The 26,991-nt window shown below is 38.5% G+C and overlaps 1 protein-coding gene across 5 annotated transcripts in view; it reads right to left on the bottom strand.

Moving 5' to 3' along the window:
* Positions 1-13: 13 nt before the first annotated feature.
* LOC108967868 (protein sickie) overlaps positions 14-26,991 on the bottom strand; it is a 369,021-nt gene continuing 342,043 nt past the window's right edge. For all 5 annotated transcript variants that reach the window (XM_018931510.1, XM_018931508.1, XM_018931505.1 and 2 more), the window contains 4 exons: positions 1,514-3,339; positions 1,189-1,444; positions 615-1,094; positions 14-540 (listed from right to left, as the gene is read on the bottom strand). In XM_018931510.1, coding sequence (XP_018787055.1) covers positions 421-540; positions 615-1,094; positions 1,189-1,444; positions 1,514-3,339 — 2,682 coding nt within the window. In that variant the 3' untranslated portion in view covers positions 14-420. The remainder of the gene's footprint in view (positions 541-614; positions 1,095-1,188; positions 1,445-1,513; positions 3,340-26,991) is intronic.

Below are 26,991 nucleotides of genomic sequence, written 5' to 3'. Positions count from 1 at the left end.
AAATAAAATTAAAAATAATATAAAATACTTGTTCACATTTTAATTCCCCAAGATTGAGCAAAGAGTGCTTGGCTATGATTTGATTTTTACACTAGATTATAAATTACACACGTATATATGGCATATAAATCATATATATATGTAGTTATGTATATCTAAATGGCAGTTAAAATCAGTGTTGCATTCCCTAAACAAAAGTCGCGTTTAACTTCATGATTTACAAAATATCCAATACGCACATAAATATTCTTACAAATATACAAAGCCATGCATATGAATGTTTGATTTTTAGCGAATATGTATGTATAATGTTTGTTTATAGTTAGGTAAGTAGGTATTTAGTGTTTGATTAGTTTACTACATAAGGACTCAAAGTCCGTTGCCGCCGCTAACTGCACTTCCATGATACTAAACTGGCGCTTACTCAGCGCCCGCCGAGCTGTCGGGTGTAACATTCGAGTCTAAGCTCGCACAATCAGACTCCTGCTCTTGGTTCTCGGAGTAATTCGCAGCCTCTTGTAGACGCATAAGCATGTTCAACTGCAAACATACATTAAGAAAGTTATGTTAGCTTTGTCTGTAACTAAAAAGTATGAAAATATTTGTTAACTTACCAGTGGATCCGGGTTATCACCATTGCTGGCCGCCACACCTTCCAGTCCGACATCATCTGCATTGATTTGACGAAGCGGTGGTACTGAATCGGGTCCATATGGCCATGGGTATGAGTTGCGTATGAAAATCGATGGATCATTCCAGGCGCCACCACGTCGTCCATACAGTTGTACGCCCTCGCGTACCGCCTCCACCAGATATGGTGATAAGTGATAGTTCCAGATGTCGGTAAACCACACCTGTGAGTCCTTCAAGTCCAACGGACAGGCGAGGAAGAGGCGTGGGCCGATGGTTACATCGCTGGAGCTATGCGCTTCCAAGAAGCGATTTATGTGCTGCCAAACGCCGGGCAACCATGCCAGCACAGTGGCTAGTTCGGGTTGTGGATGGCCAGTCTGTAGTTCAAGTTGGAAAAGACGGCGACGCAGAAAGCGGCCAAGGAAGCCTTTTACCGGTTCCATGTGATTGGCAGTGAGTACCTGTGTAGAGTGACAGAGAGTTATGGTTTAGTATTGATTTCGTAGCAACTTCGTAAAATAACATCTCATTGCTACGGGCAAAAATAGTACTTACCCAACGGAAATTGTGATGTAATTGCAGATTGGTTGTATTGCAAGTGGCCTGCGACATGGTGCCAATTATGCAGGGCAACTTTCCGGCAGGACCCGCGCTTAACAAGCACGAAAAAACATCACCCAAAGCTGAAGCGTGATGTAGATTATCCAATATGATCACAGATGGTAGTTCGGAAGCGCCATTCGCAATGGCTGCCTGTTCGGCTATATGGCCTAAATATTGTCGCAGCTCCTTAGAAGACTTATGATCGACGCTTTAAAGAACAAAGAACAAATTAATATTTATAATTTATTTTCACATGCAACTTCACGTCTCAACTTACTTAAATGTCGCAATCGCTTCGGAGGGATTGCCACGTCCTGTGCGCGCTACCAAAAATTCCGCTAACCTGCGTGCCAAATAGGATTTACCTGTGCCACTAGGGCCGCACAGGATCAAACGTCGATGTTCGGTCAGCAAGCTAATGTAGCGATGCACGATGCTGCGTGGTATCAAGCTATCGAAGGCGAGACTACCCACACCTTGCAGACAGATATACAGCGTGCGCACATTGCCGATAATGTAACCGCAAGGCAACAATTCGGGAAAGCCCATTTCCGGGCCACGCTTTGCCTCACCCAAATGATAGGATGTTATTGAGTCTGTATTCAAACCCAAATTGGTGCCGGGGTCGATGCGCGACACATAATCTTTGAAAGTCTTGCGCACGATATAGTCTAAATTCTGCCAAGTGGTCTTTCCCGAGATGTATGTATAGGCGACGACAAATTCGTTTAAACTGGCTGTCGGAAAGGACTTACGCTCATTGATGCCATCCGCATCGACGCCATTTGCATAGAACTCATCTGCTTCAAGCATCTCTTCACAGTACTTAACAAATGACTCTGGCTGTCCCAGATAACAAGCGATTGCGATCTTTTTACCATCAGTCACATCAGGCAGCTCCTCAACCGCAGCGGATGCAATATGCGCTGGGCTGGGAATGGTGTCGAGTGCGGGTGGCGGTGGCGTAAGATCGATATGTGTGGAGGGACTTAGTGGCGGCGGTGGTGGTTCAGGTGCTGGTGCTGGCGGTATGTTCTCCTCTTCGACTTCCTCTTCCAAACGCTTTGGCAACTCCATTGGTGGCCGCGCATTACCATCGGCTAAAGAGTAACGTCGTGACTCACCAATGGAACCGCTTGGACTAATGGCATTACCCAACGAAGCCTCTGAGCCCGCCAATGAACGGCTAGTTACCAGTTTTTGCAAGCGTTCATTATTTTGTTTCAACGACATCATCTCGGCGCGCATTTTATTTACCGTCTCCTTGAGACTCTCCAATTGTGATGCTGAACTGAGCGCCTCTAAACGAATATCGGTTAACACTAAGTCCTTCTCACGTAATTGCTTCTTCAGGTCTTCCACTACTTGATGATCCTCCTGATCGATTGCGTCGATCGGTTTTGCATTATCTATCAATGTCACAGTCTTTGCCGGACTGCCTTTCGTCGGCGAGGCATTGGCTGCGGGCAGCGGCGGCGCAGGCTGTGTAGCCAACGCAGCCAAACCAACAACGGCATCGGCGTGACTATGACCATTAACTTTGCTATAAACTGTGTTGTTGTCGCCATGTAAGCTGTGCATTACCTGACCACCGACATTATTGGCAGTGCTGCCGGCTGCGCCGACATGATGATGACCGGCGTGCCGACTAGTCTTTGATATTTTGGCATTGCGTGAGAATGCTTTGGTGAAGGAGCTACGTAACCAACCCTTTTTCTTCTGCTTTTTATCCTGCGCCGAACAGCCGGAACTGATCGAATTCAAAGAGCACATCGAATCGGAGCTGTGGTGGCGTTGCATAATACCGGTTGCAGTAGATGATGGCGTCGATGACGCTGTGCCATTAGTAATGCCATTTTGATTTGACATCGGCTGCTGGGTGATGGCGGTGCGGCCGAGTTGTTCATGTTGTTGCGTCTGCACGCCCATACTTTGCATATGCGCCGAAGTAAGACCTGCTTGTATGGACTGCTTGCGCAACAGCTCGATTGTTTGCCGCATGTCGGTTAGCTCGCCATCCTTGCGCTCGGCCGTCGCGGTCAGATGTTGCAGGCGCGACGTCATGTTGGAGAGCGACTGCTCAAAAGCGGCGACCACATGAGCCTGCAAGAAAGAATGGGTTAAAGAGGTTAAGTAAATTTCTCTCAAAAGTGAAAAATGAACGAAGTGATTACCATAATAGAAATATATGACTTATTTTGAATTTATGAAGTGTTTACTCTCTTGACACGTCTATCTAGCATATTTTACACCTTTTATAAATCAATCAGGGCTGGATGAATTGAAACGCCACCCTGAAGGTTAAGGGAATAAGACAAAAGTATCATCAAAGACGTCTCCAGATAAGAGGCTAGTTTTGGGTATCTCAGTAATGATTTCTAAACGTTCGCACTACAAAATCAGGCATACACATACATGATCAGCGTGACGAGCCGAGTCGATTTAGCCAAGTCCGTCTCTCCGATTGTATTATAGGACTAGTCTCCAGCTTTCGTTCTGAAATTTTTGCACAAGTCACAAGATCTGCTCACTCACAGATCGGACAACTATATAACAGCATATAGCTGTCAGACAAACTGACCGTTCAAATTCAAGTTCTATATATCTTATCGAAATTTGTCATAAATTATTATCCAAGGCATCGCTACAATCTCCGAGCATGTTGTTCGCACCACACTACGGTGTGGTTTGTGGGCCATCAGTCTATATTTCTTCAAAAATGATGTCGTTGAGAAAATAACCATCACGGTCGACCGTTATCGTACCATTATAATCGACTATTTGATGCCTGAAATTGAAATTCGTGGTCTTGTCGATATTAAGTTTCTTCAAGACGACGCCACTTCCCACACATCGCTAGACTCTTTCCAGTGGGGATATGTAAAGTTTAAAGTCTATGCGGACAATCCCGCTTCGATTCTGGCCATGGAGCAAAACATCAGGCTTATCATTCGCAAATTATCAGTACTAAAGATCAAACGAGTCATTGAAAATTGGACTTAACGGATGGACCATCTGAGACATAGCCGCGGTCAACATTTGAAAGAGATAATCTTCAAATAAATATCGAAGAATATTCTTTGGAACGATAATACACATTCCCTATTCAATTTGAAGTTTTTGTGTTTCTTTCTTTAACAAAAAAGTAGAGAACCTCGAAATGCACCACTCTTTAGTTGTCATCTGTCAAATTTTCTGACATTGCAAGCATTTTTAGTCGGCATTCCTCATGAAGACCCCTTTAATTCAGACCCCCAATTAATATGCATTCAAAGCCTACAAGACGCAAACCTTGAACTGGCAAATAAGATCGCTGATCGCTTTTCATAAAATAAACTGTTATTAATTCATTTTAATAGAACCGTAGACACTTTACAACAAAGCCGTACAACAACAACCAACGGCCTCCTCAGTTCTTCATATGTATGTTTGCATGTGTGACGAAAATTCACCAATAAAGATTATAATTTCAGCAAACGAGAGGTAAAAACAAACAGTGAGTACAGAAAAGTACAAAAATTCAGAATAACTCGAAGCCAACTTGAGCAAAAAGTAAGCCACAAACAACAAACAATGGGCGCAAGGCGCAGCAATGTAACAATGAGCCAGCGGAATTAGCGGGTGGGCGCGCTGTGCAACATTCCAAGTAACGCAACCAGCAACAGAACAATGCATGCAACCGCAGATGGCACGAAACAGTTGCAACAACAACAACAATAGCAACCACGTACAATAGCATAGCAAACGCCACTATCGGGTACAAGAATACAGTTAGCCGCAGGAATGTAATAATTTACGAAATTACAAAGTGCAAAAATTGCATGGAAGTCCGAAGCTGGAAGCTAGAAGATCGGCGCTGTTGCAGCGCGCACGCTGCGAGTGGTGGCATAAAAGAATTGTGCAACTACTGATTGAGCTGCTGATTTTGCTAGTTAATAACTGTGTGCATATAATATAATATAATTTAATATATATGTATGTGCAAACGCTTTATTCTTTCATTATGATTATCTTTATTTTTTGTGTGCCATGAAATCTGCGCCTGCGTGTCAGTTTGTTTAGCGTATAATCGATAAGATCGTAATGCTTCTAGGTAGCGCTGTAGATAGTCTTATTGGTTTAGGTGATGGACAAATTGCGTGTGGAGAAAATAATATAAACTTTAAAAACTAAATTATAAGATTAGGAGCCTTTGGTTATATGTCAACTATTCTGATAGAGATCAGTTGCTGTTAGAAGCCACAGAAGGAAGCTTGAAGGAAATGAATTGGTGGAGTATGCTGACCTTAAAAATGGCATTTTAAACAAAAATAATCTTTATTTGTCAAATTGGACACAGATAGGTTTTCTACGGGCGTTACGAGTTTTAGAGAGAAAGGGTCTGCGGACGATTTATGGTTCTTTGCATATTGGCAATGGCGAATGCCGCAGTCGAATGAACGCTGAGCTTTATGAGATATGCGACGACATTGTCACAGTTCAGAGAATTAAGAGAATAGATGGAAATACTCTAGCTCTAAGAATATTCGAAGCAATATCCGCCAATGGAAGGAGAGGAAAAGGAAGACCTCCACTCCGTTGCAAAGATCAGGTGGACACACTTGGAGCCTCGTTACACTTGAAATCTTCAATTGGCGCCAAATAGCGAAAAGGAAAAACGACTGGTGCGCTGTAGTAAAGTCGGCTACAAACGTGTAAGTCTACGTCAGTAAAGAAGAAGAAGAAGAAGAAAAGTATTCTACCTTATCAACAACGCTCATACTTGGTCTACATAAAACACTCAGTGAGGGTCGTGAATATGAAACAATCGTGCGAACTATCCGTCCTAATCTATTAAGGCCAAGGTTAGGTTAGGTTAAAAAGGTCGAAAGCTTGGAAAGCCGGTGCGTTGTGGTAACTAACACTCCTATATACTAATCATAAATGCCTTAATAAGTGACCAACGCGATTTGAGCCTATCTCAAATTTGTGAAGCCAGCTAATATCAGTTTATGCTTTGTCTCCTGGTTTGTCGAAAGTATGGCTGTCCAAATGTTTTCATCTCAGTTTTCTAAAAGCCCAACAATTTAGTAGGCTAGACGTTTCTATCTCGCCTTCTTCTGTGCAATAAGGTTTCTAGCCTAACCGCATTAATGAGCCCAACCCAGAAAGAACGCCTAGATTGCTTCGAGATATACTTTTCTAAGAGCAAATAGGCTATAGATCACGCTGTGAGCCAGAAGATCAACGCCTGCCAAGTTCACAAAAGGTCAATAGAAGCAGTGTGAGAATTCAGGAGAATAACGGAGATCAAATTCGGTTCGACTCCGCTATGAGTAGGGTCAAAGTATCTCCTAGCTCATCGACTTTTCTATTTCCAGCGTACAGTGAGCGAGTTCAACGTTGGTAGTACCATTATACTTTCGGAAGGAATGTTCACTACCCTGCACTTCGGAGTAGAATGTAACATTTACTGCTACCTTAGTGACAGCCACTGCAAAAAAAACTATACAATCCAAAAGTTAAGGGCGCTAGGTTGAATATTGAAGAAGTATAGTAGGAGTAGAGTAATATCTCTTATCTAGCAAACTGATATATAGATGTAAGCCTTGTCTTGCATATGAAGCCTTATCCAAAAGATCTGCACTTATTTTAGCAAAACGACAATAAAAAGGGGTCACAGAAGATATACTTGTCATAAAAAAGTAATGGCTGAACAAGATTTCTTATCTTATCATATCTTGCTATTCCTCAAAGTCAAAGGGACGTTCTTAGAACACATTAAAGGTCTTAGTCTAGGCTTATAATGAGTGCATTTGATTCCATTAGAGTCGGTATGTTTGTATTGTCGGGTATATTTTCAAGATAATAATGACTGTTTAAGATCAAGGTAAGCTGGGATCGAATTGAAAGAAGAATGTATATATACACTCCAGAAATCGTCTTCCGTGTGATAACACTAGTTTTCAATCCATTTGCGACTGTGATCCTTGAGGCTGTTTCTTGCTAATTTACGGTTACTAACACCAAAAATGGTAGTCAAAATTCCATAACACGTACAATTTTTTGTGTTGTAGGTCAAGGGGTTTAAGTGAACATGATGAAAATTTTTCGAATTCAAATTCGTAATCAGGACACGCCAAACACCGAACATATCTCTTAACACATCAGTCACACAATTTTCCTTCAGAATTGCTAACAAGTGTAATTTTCACAAGCAGCAACCAAGCAAATGAAGGTTTTTGAAAAGTGAAGCCTATTTTCGCCCCAAAAAAACTGAAATCATTAAAATTACTTTAATAACAGAAAACACTCTTATTTATTCAACCAGCAGGTTAATCCAAAATTATAGTGATTTGGTGAGCTTGAGGGTAATAAAAATAAAAAAAACTTAGTATGTACTCTTAACTATACATGTGTAGGTATGTAAACCATTGCGTGTGTGTGTGAGCGAGTAATTTGTTGTCGCATCACGTAGGTCGTTGCACATAAAATTTGATTACATCCCACGTGATGCGATGCGTCTGATAGCTGCAACGCTATGCTGACTGCCTGCATGGCTGGCTGCTACTGTCTCTAAACCTTGACTGCCGTAGGCAACGCGCGTGTGTGTGCATTTGGAGCTGGTTGCGTGCGTGTCAAAGGACAAATGTAAGTTAAGTTTGCGAGAGAAGCGGCATGATTAGAGACTGCATAGAAAAAGGTTAAGAAATTATAGTGAAAGAGGCGAATAAAGTAAGTAGTTTTTGGGAAGATTTTCTGTTGGAAAGTTTGTGGTTAAAGAAACGACACCCTTGGGAGCGGATGAAGCAAGTCGAAGCAAATAATGTACAGTGTACAAAGTGAGTATTATTTTTCTATTTTTGGGAGAGTTTGTAAGCGGTTTATGAAATTGGCTTTTGATGTATGAAAAATATATATGTATGATATATATGTATAATATATATTTTTTTAATAAGTTGGGGATCTAGATCATGAACTCGTTGAACAAAAAATTACAATTTTTAAAACAAAATTTCCAAAATTTTAACAAAGCCACAACTAAGTAAGCGCTATACATATAGCGAGAAGCTTTCAGCAGCGTCCTCTAATTAATAACAATTCAAATGCATAACACAAAATTTCATTGAAAAGTTTCATTTCGTATGCGAACCCCGTGAATTTCATCACAAAGCAGCCACGAATTGGTCTAATTAGTTAAAACACGAAGTAAATGCTGCACCGCGAAAACACGTCTCCCACATATCACAATACCCGCGCGGGTTTCGGCAACGGTTGGAAGGCGATTAGTGGGAAAGCATAATTTTTCCACGCACATTACCGCATAGACAAAACATCGCCCGGCAATTGGCAATAAAATTTTCACCGCGCGCTCGCTTTTTATACGTTTTCGCCGCAATTGGAGCTCAAAAAAGCGTGCAAAATTGCTGTGAGTAATAATCGCGCCACAGCCGCTGCCACCGCGCCTTCAGGGAAACCCATAAGCACACATATACGTGTTTTCATATGTTGTTGTTGTTGTTTACAGTGGTGACATTAATGACGAAAGTGTAAGTAATGACGACTATGTGCTCGGCATGAACGCAATTAACGCTCGCATACATTTACGTGCGTGTCACGCGATAGTCGTTTAGGAAAGTATTAAAGCGTTTAATTAGAAGTGCTATTGAGAAGGCGCAGGATGTTGACTGGCAGCGCAGCGTGGGTGCCACGGTTGAGCGATTAGTTGATTTAGTTACAGGAAATTTAATACTACTAAACTAAGATTCTAGCAAAATTTAATAATTTCGGTGGATTTTAGTAGCAAAGAATGCAGATTTTTCTCACTAATGTGGAGGTTGGAGTAAATAACGGTAGACAAACTTTGTTTGGATTTATATACGGGGTTTGTCCGCAAAGTAATAGGACTTCGGATGCGGACTGAATTAATAGATGAAAAAAAAAAACGAGCGGCTGGTCCGATGTCTTGTAAGAGTCCTGTGAAACTCGGTAAATCAGGATGGTTTAGTAAGAAGTGGTATGTTTTGGTGGCACCAGGCCTTTTTGGAGGTCCGGGAAGAGGTCGCTGACGAACACCGGAAGAATTAGCAAATCCAAAGTGAAAACGATGCTCATTGCATTTTTTTTAAATATCCAAATCATCATCCACCATGAATTTGTTCCTCCTGCAGAAACCGTCACCGTCAAGTTTTGCGTGGAATTCCTCAAAAGACGAAGAGTCAATCTGGTGCGACAAGACATCACAGCCGATTGGAAGTTGCCACCACGACAACATACAGCCTAGATGTGGCCACGGACTTTTTTGTTTCCTTGCCTGAAAAGACTGATGGTAGGCAAGCATTTTGAGACGACAGGGGGAATACAAGCAGCATGCACCTCGGGTCTCAAGGTTATTCAGGAGAATTCCTTCCGTGATGCCTTCGACGCAAAGGAAACCTATTTTGAATGTTTTTAAAGAATTTTAACGATTGGTTCAATAAATTGTGACGATGTTTGAGTTCTTAGCTGAATTCAAGAAATTGTATAGATACCGAATTAAAGGGGTGTGTTTTTACGCATGCGAAAAATATTCTGTGGTTTGTGCTTTTGCGAGCTTGCCCACACTGATTTCAGTTGTCCTAACGACGCTCTTGCCTTGCATTCTACAATTAGTATCCCTTTCAGCTCTTCCGTCCGCTTTTATAGTGCTCACGTTGTAGCAGAGCCTGTTGACGAAATCGATTTCATGATTTCCAATCTTAAGTTGACTTTTGATCAAGCGATTGCGGTGTTTATCTTAAGTTCCACAGTACAAGTCAGCTCGACTTAGTGACCACTTCTTGTATGTCGGAGATCAGGCAAATGTCATCAGCAAAGTGCAAACCTACGAGTAACCGCATCCAATTTTTTCTTACGTAGGGCGACTGAGATCATGAAAACGACTAGGGCGATGGCGAAAAGAAGAGGAGAGTAAGATGGCAGCCATTGCCATACTCTGGTATTTCTATTGAATTGTGTGGTTTATCTTCTGGTATTGCCTTTCTACTTTATGCAGGTCCCACATGTAAGCCTAATCCGCCGAGTTGACAGTCCTTGGGCGGAAGAAAACTCGGGTCCGTCTGTCGTGTTCAGTTGCTGCATTCTCGTAGGTGTCCTTTTTTTGCAGCTTCAGAATGATAATCATGCTATCATCAACTAAAGGCTGAGGGTCCGTCACAAAATTATTACCAGTATTTTGTTCGTTACACCACTCTCCAAAATTTAAACGAATCGGGGAAAACGAATTAGTTATTGGCTTCAATTCTGTGCAATATAGGTACAAAAAATCTCCGAATCTTGTACCTCAAAAATTTAGTGAAGTTAGTTAATCTATATTTGAAGACGAACCCAATACTATGTGTATGTAGTAAATGCGTCTTCAGTGTAAGTATGTATTAAGTACATAACTCATATCACTTTCAAATTGCCATCCATTTGGCGTATGCCTTTAAGCCACTCAACTGCATAAATTAATATTGATTATTACCAACAACTTAACACGACAACTCAACTTATCCAGGCTACGAAGAGTAAATGCAGACTCGTTAGCAAACTCATTATCTTAATTAAAACGAGCCAATATGGCTGGCTTTACGTTTACTGACGTCGTCACGCTGGGCAATTGCGCATGGTTTGGTGTTGGAGGCTGTGGAGCATGATGACCATAACTTGGACGTTGCTTAGGGGTATATATATAGCAATCTATATACACTTAAGTACATAATAGTTACGCAATTTGTAGAGACGATTATTGAGGTAATTATTTCATTGGACGAAATTGGTTTTGATTAAGTAAATAATGCTGCAGCACAGAGCTTAATTCGGCTTCTACAAAACATATTTAACAAGGAGTTACACGTGTATTGCGCTAATTTATTGATAGCCGCTTAAATTGAGTGTATAATGAATTCATAAATATGAACAAATGCTTTTCTGCATAAGTAATAATCTATAAGCATAATGTATTTACACTTTTCGATTTGATGGAATAAACTGAGTATTTAATTTTTTCTTTTAAGAACTCGAAGAACGCAAAACTTAGTGCTTTCAACTCCTTCCAAGAGGTTACATGGAATTCCTCGGATGAAAAATAGCCTTTTTTCAAAAAAATTTTTCTCATATATAAATATAATATTTAATTTGAGTTTTTACTGACACAAACATACACTATTAGCAAAGCAATTCTGAAATTTTTGGGAAAAAATATTTTAAACTCGGCCATTGCGACGCCATTTCCGGTGACCCCTCGGAAAAAAGATGAGCCCGCGTTGGCAGGATAACACCTTACAGGATCATCTCAAGTGAAAAAATATGTGTTTTTGTTAAAACCTTAACTTAAAACCTGAACGAAGGAAATAAACTGAAAATTGTATTTTTGGCAGACATTTTTAAAAAAAAAATAAAATTTCAGTGAACACTTCACGACATTTCTTTCCCAATAGTTGTAAATGAAAAAAAATAGTTCTTCGCCCAAATCCTTAAAAGTTGTATCTCAAAGACCAGTGTGTAATTTCATGAAGATCGTTTGAGTAGTTCTCGAGAAATCTGGCCAGCCAACTTCAAAAACACAGTTTCGAGAAAACCGCGTTTAAAGACGGCGCACTTAGCCGAGTTGGCCTCCAGCTCATAAGTTCTCTCAAAATATTACCCAGAACATGAAAATTTTGGACAATATTCTAAAGCAGTTGTAGAATTAAATAAGATAACATAACAATCGATTTGTGATCAAGAAATCGAAAATTCACCAAATGTGTTACCGATTATTAAAGTACCTAAACTTTTTCTATTAATTTCTTGAAAAAATGTATTTTCAAAAAGTAAAATACGAACAAAATGGGTTTTTGGGACTCTCAAGTCGATATAATCCTTCAAGAACTCCGAGGACAACAACTTTAAATAGAGGAAAAGAAATGGAGAACCTTCGGACTGGATGAATTATTCTTTAATTTACTCTGTTGCAATGAACCTCTTCGTCCCTTAAAATCACGAGGAAATTGTAGTTTTACGAATACCTTGATATGCTTTGGATACTCTGAGTTAAAATAAAAACTTAAATAAGATATGTATGTATGTTCTTGAAAAGAATACTGTGAATTAGAACTGTAAAGGTTTGTAAACTCACACAAGTATTCCAACAAAACATAATAAATCACCAGCGTGTTATGTTGTGACCAGCGTAGATAAGATAAATTACAATGAATAAGGCAATAAACGCTCGCGAACTGTGATAAACAGAGCATAGAGCAAGGGGAGTGAGTTACGGCACACGCGAGTGAAGATACTGTAACACTCTGCTTACGACACTAAATACTCGCAGGTAGTATGTACTTACAGACATACTTACAGACATTTTGTATGTATGGCTGTCAATATTTTCTATGTATTATGTCTGCATGCACTGTGGAGGTGTGGAGTTCCACCGACATTTCAGACACACTCCACAAGCGCGCAACTCTTTGCTCGAAGAAGACAAAGTGGAAGTACGAGCTTAGTAGACGTGTGTAGGTAACAGGTGTGAATGTATGTTTGTATGCGAATGAGTAGTTGGAAATTGAAATTGTGTACGTGCCCACAATCTTGCTATTAAATGACAAACAATTACTCGACGATTAAAAAATCACAACTCGAAAGCATAAAAGATTTTAAGTAAACAAAGCAATACACATACTGAGCGAGATATTGTGAGTGTGTGAACGCGCTTGTGGGTTAGAAAAGCAGTAGCTGTAACCGGTAGCATAACCTCATTATATAGTATTTGTAGTATTTTTATTACGGCCAAGTAAAGATTCTCATGAACAATCACTCGCACACAGGGATTATTTTATGCATGTATATGTATGTGTATTAAGACTTTATATGTGTGTATGTATGTATAAATGGCCACTCTAATTGTTTATGTCATTTTTATTTAAAATTTTAGAGCAATTTATTTTTTAACATAATTATTATCAATCAAAATGCAGTCAATAATGTTAGAAATTCTCGAAATGTTAAAATATTAAAATAAGATTTTAATGCCAGAGAAAGAAAAATTCTTTTAAAAAATTTATATAGCCAACTCACTTAGTTTTTATGGCATGCACATGCATAATATATTTTTTTATTACCACTCATTTAACTAAAACGTGTTTATGACGGAACCTGACGAAATATTAAACTCAATATAGAACTGTTATGTGCATATTTGCATAAACTTTTAAGTGCATGCGTATTTATGTGAGCAAGCAATTGCTTCGGAATAGGTACTCCAAATGGAATGTTAATAAAATATTTACGTATGTATATGTGCATTATATATTTTTCTTAGTGTGTGATATATTCAAATAAATACCATTATACATTTTAAATTTTAACTCTTTAATAAAATTATCATCATCTTTAGATTGGGATACTGTGTGGTAGTTTTCAATAAAAATACATTTGTATTGGGTAGTCGAACATTTTTTTTTCGTATCTTCTCAAAGATGTCGTTGTAGTCGTATATCTCCCGTGCTGCCAATCACTTGACTTGTGTCATACCATATAGTATTGGAAAAGTGAGATTTAAGGCTTCATTTAACTAAAAAAGATTAAATTCGAGGAAATTGAAGCTCTTCAAAAATGAATGATAATAATGAAGAAAATCGCTATATTTTGAAATTATTATCACCAATGAAATTGGTGAAGCGTACGGAGTTGATGCTGTATCAGTTCGTATAGCACAATAATGGTTCACTCGCTTCCGTTTTGCAATTTCGAAATTTCGATTTACACTGTTGAAATAATGTGTCTAGCAGAAAAATGGCTAAAAGTGGTCAAACAAAATGGTTCATATTGGTTGTTTTGTTTATTTATTAGTATAAATATAAAAAAAAAAGGTGAAGTTTGATTAGAAATAATAAAATACTTTTTCGACTACCCAATATTTACGTATGTGTGTAGGTATATATTAGAGCATTCATGTTCGCTGGTGAAAGTAGTGCCGTTTCCACGATCTGCAGAGCGCTGAATAAATAACTTTATTAGACATTTATATAACTTAATCGCGTAAGTGGCAAATCTCTGATAGATTATTTTTTTCAAATCCTTCATAGTAAAGTTTAACAAAAGATTAGGAATACGTTCCATGAAAAGATGTCGGTAGGTAGGTTGTACTGTGGTCCTCATGGGCTCAACTAATATTGGTTGTGCCATTTTGGCGCACTAAGGTAGGATCTTATAATCTTGTTATTCCCTTTCATCGTTGCGTTCAAATCATTTGGTGCTTTCAATGAAACTCCTTGTGTCTGTTTCTGCTTTTTGTGCGCAACTATTCAGGTGCCTGATGGGTATCAAGTATTTTGTGTCGCATTTGTGATAGAGCAGGGTATTCGCAGAGAAGTTTGGCAAATATTGTTAAAAGACAGACCCATTTTTAGCACATACTCTATAAAAGGTTAGTGCCCCGTTATAATGGCTGTAACTCTGTATATACTACTTCAGAATGTATTTAAAGGTCTGTGGTTATATTCCTTTCATACTTGGACCATATTTGCTTTGTTAGCATCCATCTGATCTGACCTATTTGTTCAGAATGCAAGTTAAGCTATCTTTTGGTCTCTCCCGGCGGGCAGGTCTTAACTCCACATCGGATTTGACTAAAGAAGTTTCTAGCTTTACTAACTTCTTTGCCTTTTCGTTGCCGAAAATGTATCTGTGACCAGGAACTTGATATGCCAGTGAGCTTAAAGCTTTCCTGCAACTGTTTACTACACTGGAATTAATCCTTGGCGTCGATAAAGTCAGCAATAGCAAATGGTGATCCATGGTTCAGGACACTATTCCATTGGCATTTACATGGTGAGGATAAGGGTTTTGTTCGATGCAACTTGTCAAAGCTACTAGAAGAAGATGAGCTGGAAAAATCTAGAAACTTTAACCTTCACTATCCAGAATTCGCCAGACTAAGGTTGAAGCATCTCAGTTGCCATACATAGTTTACGAAACCGTCGAACTGGCTGGAATTAATATTAGCAAGTCTATGTGTTTTGTTGATACCGGACGGTCTTTTTTATCCATAACTAAGAGTTCTTGGCACCAAAATCTTGCTCGTTCTCCAGCTGTTCAAGTGTGATTATTCATGGCTTCAGAGGACATCAGCTAACTTACTTAACCTAACCTAACTTAAGGTGTTCTAAATACTTTAGAACATTTAAATAAATGACGAGTTTTTCAAATACTGACAATGCCATTGCACTAAGCAAATCAAATGTAAAATAGTCTGCAAAAATATAACAACAACGCAAATTAAAAGTAGTGAAAAGATTGCATATATTTGCACATTCATTCACTCGCAGCCAAGTGGGGGCAACAAGCAACAAAAAAAAAAAAAGAACAAAAATATGAAACAACAGACTATCGAATGGCGAAGCGACCGCTGGCAAATGTAAACGAAACGAAGCGTTGTGTTTCGCATCACATAACACCCCAAATGCACTGCAGTTTCGAAAAAAAGAACAGAAAAATCGAAAGTAAAAACAGCGTAGACAGCAACGCAACAGACAAAAAGAAGTGGCTAGAGTACTAAAAGCAACAGCAATAACGCTCAGCAGCATGAACCCAATGACAAAGTGTATACAAATGGCGGAAGGAATAGTGCCAACAGCAACAACATACTATTAAAATAGTAATCATGCACCAGGAATTCATAAATGACCTTAAAAGTTGTACCAAAAGCACTAAAGCCGGAGCATTTCATACATTATAGTTTTTTTGAATAAGGGAATTGGGCAAAATATTAATTTCAGGCCATTTAAGTGAGCTCTCGAAGTAAATGAAAGAGCTTATAGATTTTCAGTAATTGATCTCAAAAATAAGTTCTCAGTGTAGAGTCGTCTCCGAAGCTTTTTCTGAAAAATTTCTAGAACTAACCACAGTGAACCCGCCTAATGTTAATGGTCACACTGCTGTGCAACTTAAATGCAGCAATGATGACGCCAAAAAATGGGCTTACAGCAAGCAGTAGTGCCACCAGATGTATCAACGATAGCAAAAACTCGCCTGAAATTGAAATTGGCCCCCTACAAGGCACAAACTACACCGATGAATATGATTTCTATGCGTTGCAAACTTTTCGCTGCAAGAGCAACGACTACAACAACACACCAGCACAATCAAAAGCAGCTTCGTAAATAAACGCAACACTTGTGGGTTTGTGCATTTTGTGTGCTTTGTTGTATATTTTTTGTATTTAATGTTGCCAGCAACATCATTGCAATTTTCTTCACAGATCGCTGGCTTGAAGTCTGCCGTGTAGAATGGCCGGCTTGCCTCACTGGCTTGCTGTCTGTCTGTCTGCCGGCTAAAGTGCCGTACCATTGTTCGCTCATTGTACTATTAAATTGAGAAAGAGCATATGGAGTTCGCGCGCGTCGGCAGCAGGAAGAGCAAATGGAAAAGATAATGGAAATTGTTGCAATTGCAAAAGAGGTTGGAAAAAAGTGGAAATAAAAGTCGGTTCGTTCCAGAGTTTCTGCTTTTAACGAACTGTAAAAGTTTCAAAAGCTAAATAACAGTTTAATTGGAAACAAAAATTAAGCGAAATTAAAGAAGACGCCGGAAAATGGAAGAAATGTGTTCGAAGTGATGATACTATTACTCACATACACACATACGTACAATTAAAGAAATAAGTGAAAAGTTAAAATCGACAAAACATCAACATTGAATTAAATAAATTATCGGGAAGACAAATACCTTTCAATTAAATTTGTATTCTTTAGGTAAAATATTCATATGTGTGTGTATGTACATGAAATATTGTACTTAAACATTGAAGGTCTTGGTCTTGGAAGTGGAAGCTTAATAATACAATTTAAATAGTGGTCTTTTAATTTTACACTGAACTATTTGGATCATAAAGTACATGATTCGGCTACTGGCGGTACTCCTTTGCCTGACAACATAAAAATGAGAGAGATGTGAACAAGAAAAAGCCGCCGGGGTAGAGAAGTTATGAGCATCTTTACCGGTGGATCAAGGCTTGGCGGATGATTGGTGAAGGCAATATGATTAGAGCAGCAATACTCGCCTTAAGCTCAAGGACCGTGCGTTCGGAGCTGGCTGAGCTCCCTGGCCAGTTACCAGACTTCGGCAGGACTTCAGTCAACTGCAAAGCTGATGAATTGGCAACCAAGAGCATTTAAGCCTCCTGTATTGGGAACTGAAAAGTATTGGTACCATTGGTTAAGTTAAGTTAAAAATCATACCGGATGCCAGTTTCAAAGGAGCTTTGAAGAAGACGAAGTAGACGTATCTCAAAAATCATCTTAGATCCCATACTTTTTGACATTTAGCTGCGCTGGTGGGAATAAAAATTAAACGCATCATCAGAACAGTATTGGGTGCAAGGTGCTTTGTTGAGACATAACATAAAATAACTGGAGTTCTTTTTCTTACTTTACAAGGAATGATTATAATCTGTCCAAGTAAAATCTTATCTAACAGGTTTTTCAATACGAACGCTATATAAGTAGATCAATAAGGACCAATGACGACGCCATATTTCTTCCTGCTCTTTTGACATTTCTCTTCAGTCAGTTTTACCATTTCATCATGGAAAGATATACGCTATAACAAACGAGTCGAAATTATAAAAATTTACTATCGAAATTCGGAGTTGGTGACCTCAACATTGAAAGCGCAATGTCCAATTTATGGTTGCCACAATCGTCCTGTCAGATCAAAAACTGAGCGTTTAGTAGGAAAATTTAAATCCACTGGCAAAGTACCAAATGTTTCCGTTCCAGTGAGGCAAAGAAGTGGCCGTGGTGTTGAGAATATTGCTGCCGCTAGCGCATCAATTGAGGAAGACTCGAATCAGCCCCTTGCACGGCGTTCACAAGCGTTGGGCATCTTTGTGACGTCATTGTGGCGAATTTTGCGAAAAGGTCTTGGCCTACATCCTTACAACGTCAAATTGAAGCAAGATCTGAAGCCACTTGACCACTAGAATCGGCGTATGTTTGTGAATTGTGTTGAGCAACAACTTGAAAATTATTCGAATTTTCTTCGAAAAATCATCTTCAGCGATGTGGTTAATTTCTGGCTGAATGGCTTCATTAATAAGATAAATATGCCTTATTGGTCAGGCAGCAATCCACACGTACTCCACGAGTCACCATTGCATTCCGAAAAAATTACGATTTGGTGCGGTTTGAGGGCTAAAGGCGTCATTGGGCCATTGCCGATTTGTAAGGGTCTTATGGTTATTATATATGAGTTTTAGATAACACAATGGATCGAGCTGATAGGATCGAGCTCGTAACCTAACCTAACCTAAACTAATCTATCTGTGTTAATATGTCACTAATATCTGGAAGACAGAGATTCGATTCCTTTCTCCTTACATGCGTAGAAAATTCTAAAAGTTATACCTTTTTAGACTATACAAAAGCTTTAAATAATAATAAAAAATATATGGGTTTTAAGTGACTCTCTAGCTGACCTCGAGTGTGGAACATTCAAGAAAGTTTCGACTGTGTTAATAGGTTGGACATAAATTTCATTTAATGTGCAAATTTATACATAAGCACACTTTACTCTTATGTCGTATATTGCTTCCTAGCAACTTCTCAGTTCAAAATATGAATTAGGAGACTTTAAACCAAAACTATTTTATAATTTTCCATGCCACACACAGAATTAACAAATTCCCAAGCGATGAAACTTTCACAAATCCAACAGTAAATTGCACTTTTGTCGATAAATGATGAGAAATAAAGTCGCATTTGTCGTTGTGGCCTCCGAGATGCGCATACACCCACACACACATCCACATGTGTATTTGTGTTAATGGCAAATTGTTGTACGACACAAGTTGCATGCTACAATTTATGTCATCGTGGGCATTTGTAATGGCGTCACATCATTTGCACCAGCATAAACAACACAAAAACATCAGCAAACAATTTTAAAGTCAACCACGCACACAAACAAACACCCATACATACAGTTGAGTGTTGCATTTCGTTGTCATTTTCCATATTCTGCCAGGCAGGAGAGCAAACAGCCATCGACTCGCACCAGCGTGGAAGTGGAGCTTGTGCGACGCCCCGACGCTGTTGACCTTTGTGGGAAATGCATAAAAAATGCTGTTGCAGCAACTGTGGCGGCATTGAAGATGAACGAGCGCATGTGGTTGCCACCGCCAGCCACGTGTAAGTGTGGTTGTTTGTGTTTGTGTGGGTGGCGTTTATGCCCCAAGCGCTGCTGTGCTCACGCCCCGTTGAATGATTTATGTCAAGTGCGCGCACTATGCCGACCCAAATGGTATAGCAACAACACACGGCCAGCAACAAACATTGTCAACATCACTTCTTGCACCGTTTAGCTGACAGCACTTTCAAAGTAATTGTAAAGTCATATACCGTTGGTCGAACCTTTTGCGTTTGCAAGTTTTATGACTCTGATTTCGAATGTTTGCCGTTGCTGACGGTGCTGTGCATATTTTGCGGATGACAGTTTTGCAACAACAAAAAAACTGCTTAAACACAGTTTGATGTGTATGAATGTGTGCATTCATTTATCGGCAAATGCACTTGATGAAAGTTGGTGTCGTTGCATTTGTTGTCCTTTACATTTATTGTTATTTAGTTTGTTGTCAAAAGTACATTATTTCTCAGTTGAGTGCGCCCGAAAAGTTTTTCGATCAATGAAAAAAAAAAAAAAGTTAACTTCGGTGGCGCCAAAGCTAGAATATCCTTCACAAAGAAGGTAATGATCGAGGAATTAGTCAAAACTCTGATTTTTGACAAAGTGCCGGTTTCCCGAAAACGCTTTTTTGTGAAAGACTTACACTTTAAAATGTAAATTCCTTCTGTCAATTACTTGATGTCCTTGTATGGAAAAAACGGTGACAATGCTGCTTAAGGGCAGATTGTCGCCGGTTTGTCCTCCCATTGTCTGGGTGAACGGGGTCAATATCAGGCATGTGACACAAGTCAAATACCTGGGGCTGATAATGAGTGAAATAATATGTTGCACTCGACACTTGGTTAATGTGAAATAGCGTCTGCAGGCGACCGTAGGCAAAATACAACGCATTTTGAGGGCTCGCTGTATGGTGGGAAGCTTCTATGACAGTCTTGGGGTCCCAAAACTCCTTTCAATTCAGCGTTGTATGATACTTGCCTGTATGTCACATCCTATCAACGGATGCTATGCCACCCCTCTTGACCTAATTGTCATACAGCATGCTGTTGCATTCAGAAGGGCCTTAAGTTGCTGCCGAATGACTTAATTTCCAGGAGCAGGAGGCTTCTAGACATAGGTAGCAAGACCGTTGGGGCAATAGCCCTAAAGGGCGAGTGGCATTTGGGTACATTCGGGACCTTGGGTTTGTTGAGGATAATCCAAACTTCAGATTTTGTCTGAGTCGGGGCTTACCGCTTACGGGGCATGAGCCTCTGAATGCTTTTTTGCAAAAGAGGCACCTATCTGATAGGTTGTGTTGTTTTTGTGGGGCTGGAGACATAAACAATCTTAATGGTATGGGGATTAGCTGAACTGATGGGCGTTTAGATTTTGGCGCTGTGATCTCCACAAGTTAGACTCGTTTGCGTATAAGTGTGTGTAAGGGACCCAACCTTTGATCATCAGTCCAGAGCAGTATGGACGCTCAAGTGGTAGTTGTTTCGGCTACGAAGTCTGACCGTAGATTTAATTTTGCTACCACGGGAAGCAGTCGCTCCAACTTCGTCATGCGAACTGGCCTCTCCGGGCGTATCATGGTGTTTGGGGTTAAAAAACAAATACAGGAAAAACTGACATTTTTCAGTTGAATGTGGAGTTGCATTGCAACCGGTTGCCGGACTCAAAGTGTGATGGGCCTCGAACACTACCAAGGTAGTTAGTGTGTCTATTCCACACTGACATTTCATATTTGATGAATTTAGTTGGTTTGAGCCTCGTGAAGTTAGGCTGTCGTCAGCAAGTGCACACGTTAAGCACACCGGACGCTGTCATTTCCTGAAAAATATATTTAGAAGGTCGTGTGAAAATTTCAAGTCGATCGGTCTAACATTTTCGGAGAAATTTTCCTCAAAGATAGAGTTTCGACAGAAACAAGTTTAAAGTTGTGGGAGCCAATTACACTATGCTAATGAATTCTTACAAATACGCTCATATCTCCAAAACTATTTGCCGAATAGACTACAAATTCATTCGATGAACAAGCAACAAAATAAAAGCGATTTTTTCAATTCACAAATAGAAATAACCCTTTAGTTAACACAAAATGTCATGTAAAGGATTATTTAAGTCTGGGTGAGATGATTAGGGCTAGGATTTCCAAATAATTAATAAATGGAAGTTGATCTAGAAAAGTGTTTCTGAGTGGCACATTTTTTGCCGATTTTCACAAAATGTCTTTAATTGTTTAAACTTTAAAACACTCTCTACTCTACCCACTCAATGACAACACAGCAGCATAATATTTACGAATTCACGTCAAAACTTGACGCTCGCATTGTCGTAGTCAGACACACGCTCGAAATGTTGAAGGTTTTTTCGGTGCTTCTCAACTACAACAACCAACTCACCTTGAACATTCACTTTGGTCCGTTTATTCTACGCGCACACGTACTCTATATGCATATACATATATATTTGGAAAAAAAAATACAAAAAGTGTGCTTACAAAGCGCAAGATCGCCTGCAGGCAACTACGCGCACACGACTGAAGAGCTGCTGAGTGCATGTTGCATGCAACATTCAATGTCGTTTTGCCGTTGCATGCAATTATGTGTCTAAGCAAAATGTGAAATTATGTCAAACGCTTTCATAGTTGAGATGAAATAGCAAAGCGCGCAACTTAAATGACATATGCCTCATTTTGGCTTCTACCCGAGGGCTGCATAAGTGCTGCTAGCAAGAACTTTAATGCGTACAAACTTAAGGTGGCAAAGCGGTGAGCTCAAATTGAGCGCTAAATTAGTGATTAAGCAATACTTTTTAGTTTGCTGAGCATTTTAATATATTATATAAACAACAAATTCATTATAATAAATGCATACTATTTTCATTACAAAATACTTCGCATAGTAATCATATGAGTTAGCAGCAAAAATTACTATCTCACTTCACAACTTAGCTCATCATGGCAAGCAAAAAGTTTTCCTCTAACAGATTTTACTTTTCTATTTTCACTGGTTCGCCTTTTATTTGTAATGCCAAAAGTTCACTAAGTAATTGCTTATTGTGATTACTACTAAAAGCAGTAATATGTTTAAATAAAGTTTTGCTTTTTTCTCATAAAAGTATTTAAGATATGCAATTAGAGGTCAATAGTATCAAATGATTTATTTTCGTTTTCATCTCTCTACATTTGTGTGTGTGCATAAGTGAATATATTAACTGTGTGTGTGTGTGTTGTGAAATGCACTTGTCACAGCAAATTATCATCAATCACAACCAAATAAATGCATTACTTATTTATAACTTACTTTCAGCATTGTGTTTGGCCTTCTCAATGCATTCCAGAGTGAACACTTTGCTTTTGCGTTATTTTTCACAAACGACGATCGCATAAAACAAGTGTTGTAAATAATATAGAAATGAATGAAGATTCGTTTACTTTGACCTTTGGCTGACTGCTCAATTTACGATTTTCAATGAATTTTTATTTAACTGAATTGATTTTCACATTTTTGCTTACTTCAGTACAAACATACATATGTGCATATATGTAGTGGATTTTTTGGATATTAAGTATAAATTCATGTAATATATGAATTTTGACGATCTCAGTTGCTTTCTGCTTTAAGTATACTCATGCTTAAAAGCAATCATCAGCTAGAGCGACGCGATGTGATTTGTAAGTCCAATCCTCTGTAATATCTTCAGCACGCAAAACGCGATTCTCTGAAAACTGCTTCAGTAATATTACATAGTGAACTTCACATGATTTCTTTTTTTCCACCCGAAAAACCTTCTCATTTGTCGCATTCGCCGGTGTCGTACGACAATATTATACGAGTATAGCCGACATACCAATGGACCGATCAAGTTCTTGTTTGAAAAACTTTTAAATTTGACAAAATAACTGTACGAAATTTAGCGCAAGTTATTACTCAAACCTTCACTCCACATACGACCCCTATTATCGCAAGGTACAGAGCAGCAACTAAATCCGCAAGTCGCTAGCAGTACATTGGGGAAGAACAAAGAAACGTTTTTGGCAACGTACAAGGCAATCGGCCGGTCGGTTCTTAACTACGCCGCACCAATATGGTCCCTTGGATGCAGTGAAACGCAGACGAGGAAGCTCCAGACTTGTCGGAATACTGCACTCCGGACTACAACAGTATGCCTCTTGATGTCTCCTATCGAACATCTACATAGTCAGGCCCGTATGCGCCCAGTTAAGGAGCATAATGAACTCCTCTTTTTGCTGGGGTGCTTTTGCAGAAATCATTCTTGTAGCACGTTAAACTCCCACTTATCCAGAATAGACCCCGACATATCTAATATATGTCCCGCGTGCAATAAGTCACCTCTTTGCATGCCCGGCTAACCTCACTCATCTGACACCACTCTCTATTTGGTCCGACCCCGTCGAAAAAGCACGTTTCTTGTGCCTACCGTTGGATGACGTCGACGATAACTTAGCTTAGCTAATCCTCACCATCCTAACGAGGATTAGGTACACGTTACTACAACAACTACAACTCAAACTCTTCGAGTTTGACAATATATATTATCTTCAGGAATTTTGGTTTAGACTAAGCCAACATATAATCTCCGTCGGTTTACTATTGTCTTATTATGCACTGCTATACTATAAGAAATGCATCAATGAAGAGTCCTTCACTTTTTTTTTGTTTGTTTTACAAATATTTTCCCCTTAATTTTTTTTTCAATCAGGCGTACGACCTTTTGCAATATTTTTCGAACCAAAGTCCCACCTTCTGTTTGTTTTTTAGAAAAATTAATGCAAAGCTAAATTGTAGTAGTAGTTCATACAGAGCTTGTGGAAAAAAGTTATCTTTTTATTCACTGAAATGTATATACACACTGTATGCATATAAACCCTTTTTTATTTTCCCTTACTTTCCGGAGTATATTTTCAAAGTTGGACCTTTTTTTGAAGGATTGAGGCTGGTTTAACGCCTTAAGAAACTAAGAGGAGCCCAGACTTATGAGCCTTTGTAAATCAAATGTTGAATTGCAGGCAAGAAGGTTTAATAAGGGATTAGGTGGGTTCGAAAATTTCCAAAAATCTACTAGCTGCGCCAAGTGAGATTTTTTGTTCAAAGTTTACAGTTTTAATATTTTTTTTTATTTCCTACGTTAAAAAACGAGATTTAGATATGTACTAAGAGAATATGCTTAGGTTTTTAATTTTATATGAACTAATAATAAGTTATGCTGTCCACGGCGAGAGCACTTTTTTGAGCGACACCCAGGGAAATGCGGTCTCAACGGCGGAATTTTCAATGTTTTTGTATAGATATTTCAGGAGATATTGTTCGAATATATGTATATCTTTGATATAACATATTATATTTTTCAAATATATGATTGCTTGTATTAAAAAAGAAATCATAAAAATACCTTTTTTTGTACCTCTGAAATCCACCTACCCCATAAGGGAAAACCGAAAATTGACAACACGTTATGTTTCTATATAACTAATCCACGGATCACATTTGGCAGCACTTTATGTTTCCATAAAAGTTAGGTTAGGTTGGTTGGCTGATCCAGTGCTTTCATTTGGACTACTACGTACAGTTTTCAGGGTCCTTACTCAATTACTAAAAAAAACAAGTCCATTTTAATGCTATTAAAGCAGATAAGCATATATGTAAATATGAAAATATCATCTTCAAGCTGGGTGGCATTCAAATACACCAAAAATATGTTAAACGAACTGACATGAAGGCAGAAGAGTTAGTGAAAAGAAAAGCCCCAAACGAAAATGCGTTGTGTCAACATCTTTAACATTTCACGGCAATGAAAATATTTGTATGTGGAAATCACAAATAATAATATGTAGGCGCTAAAAAAGCGATTACCACACGTAATCACTTGCATACATATGCACATATATATTCATATATAATATAAATATAATGCGTGCATATAATTATGATTATAATTTCATGCAACAATGTCATCTTTTTCACACATTCATCCATTTCATGTGTTGTATTTTGTATATACGTTAGTATGTATAATGTATGTATTATACAGTATGTCGTTCGAAACGAATTGAAGGCGTTAGAAAATTAATGATTCCATACGCCTATTATAAATAACTATGCCACAAATGACAACGAACACAAAAACTGGCGCATAAATATGTGAAAAAAGAAACTAAAGCAAGACGCTACACACAACAATGCCGCAGCTTTCTTCTAAACAACTATGAAATTGCTCGCGCGTTGACACTTCACTTAACCCCTTCGCTTGTTGCTGCGATTGTTGTGTGTCATATTGCTCACCATATGCTGAAGTTTGTTCGGCTGCTTGGGCTGCTGCGCGCTGTTGTTTCTATTTTTCTTGTGCAACAACAGCAATGAAGAGCAACATGGAAATATATATTTATACGTTTATATTTGAAATTTTAAGCCTATCTGATAACTTTTGACACTAATGATTGGACGCGGTGCCTGCGGCTCACTCAAATGTTCTCCACGCTGTTGTCAACGCCGCCAAAAACAACAAATAAAGACCTATGTATATGCATATTTATAGCACACAATTAAGTTGGCAGACAGTGGCGGTGACTTCAGCAAAGTCARCGAGATTACTCGTAACTCGAGGCACATTTTTTTGGTGGTGAAAAGCTAGCATTTTGAATAGTTTGTGGCACGCTAAGGTTGCGTTGAAATAAATTTAATAGCAAGCACGAGACTTAGTGCCTATGAAAAGGCGCATTAAATGTACTTATTGAATTGTGGTAGCGGTAGAACGTATATTTACATATACATATGCACATATTATGATGTCAAATGATGCATATACACATATAAATATATATTATATACATTTGTAGTTAAACAATATGCTATTGAACTGCTGAAAATGATGTCAATTGTTGTTTAAGCTTAATTAATTTTGCGTGATCTACTCATAGAAAATGGTTTCCCAAAGTGATAATAATAATAATAATAATAAACTGTTATAGATAATAATGTCAATTGAATATCACTATCGAGAATTCGTCAGAATTGTAGACCTTTTGGAAAGTCATAGATAAGCTAACAGTTCAAGCTGATTGATAAACCCAATATTGGTTTCTTGTTGCAATAAAGGATGTGTAAAAATGTCAATTTCTGATTTGCACGAAAGAGTAACAAAAAAAATTTTTTCTTTTTGAAATTCGAAAAGATCATTTGTCGTATTTATAGGTTAAAAAATGTTTTATTTTTATTTAATTTAAAGGAAAACTGGATTCAAAATATCTTTACTTTTTCTTGAGGTTCTTAAAGATAACTTGATTCAAAACCAGTTCCCTGTCTTATTTTGCACGTTGCAAGTTGAGTTTTATGTTATAGTATGTACATATTCTTACTATAGGGTCTCTAACGTTTTTCAACTAGATTTTTCAAAGTTTCAAAAATTTCGGTAATCACTTACGTACAATACTTAATGTTGTAATTAAAACTCACCTGAAAAGACAAAGAATATATAGTTAATAATGCAAGCAGAAATTATATGCTTATAATAAAATTAATACAGTATTGCGCAAAATATATATTTTTCTTTACTTAAAAATATAATATTATTGTGATTTTT

This window comes from Bactrocera latifrons, unplaced genomic scaffold, assembly GCF_001853355.1.
Source record: "Bactrocera latifrons isolate USDA-ARS-PBARC rearing strain unplaced genomic scaffold, ASM185335v1 scaffold_2, whole genome shotgun sequence".
NCBI lineage: Eukaryota > Metazoa > Arthropoda > Insecta > Diptera > Tephritidae > Bactrocera > Bactrocera latifrons.
This window is presented reverse-complemented; position numbering and strand designations above follow the sequence as displayed.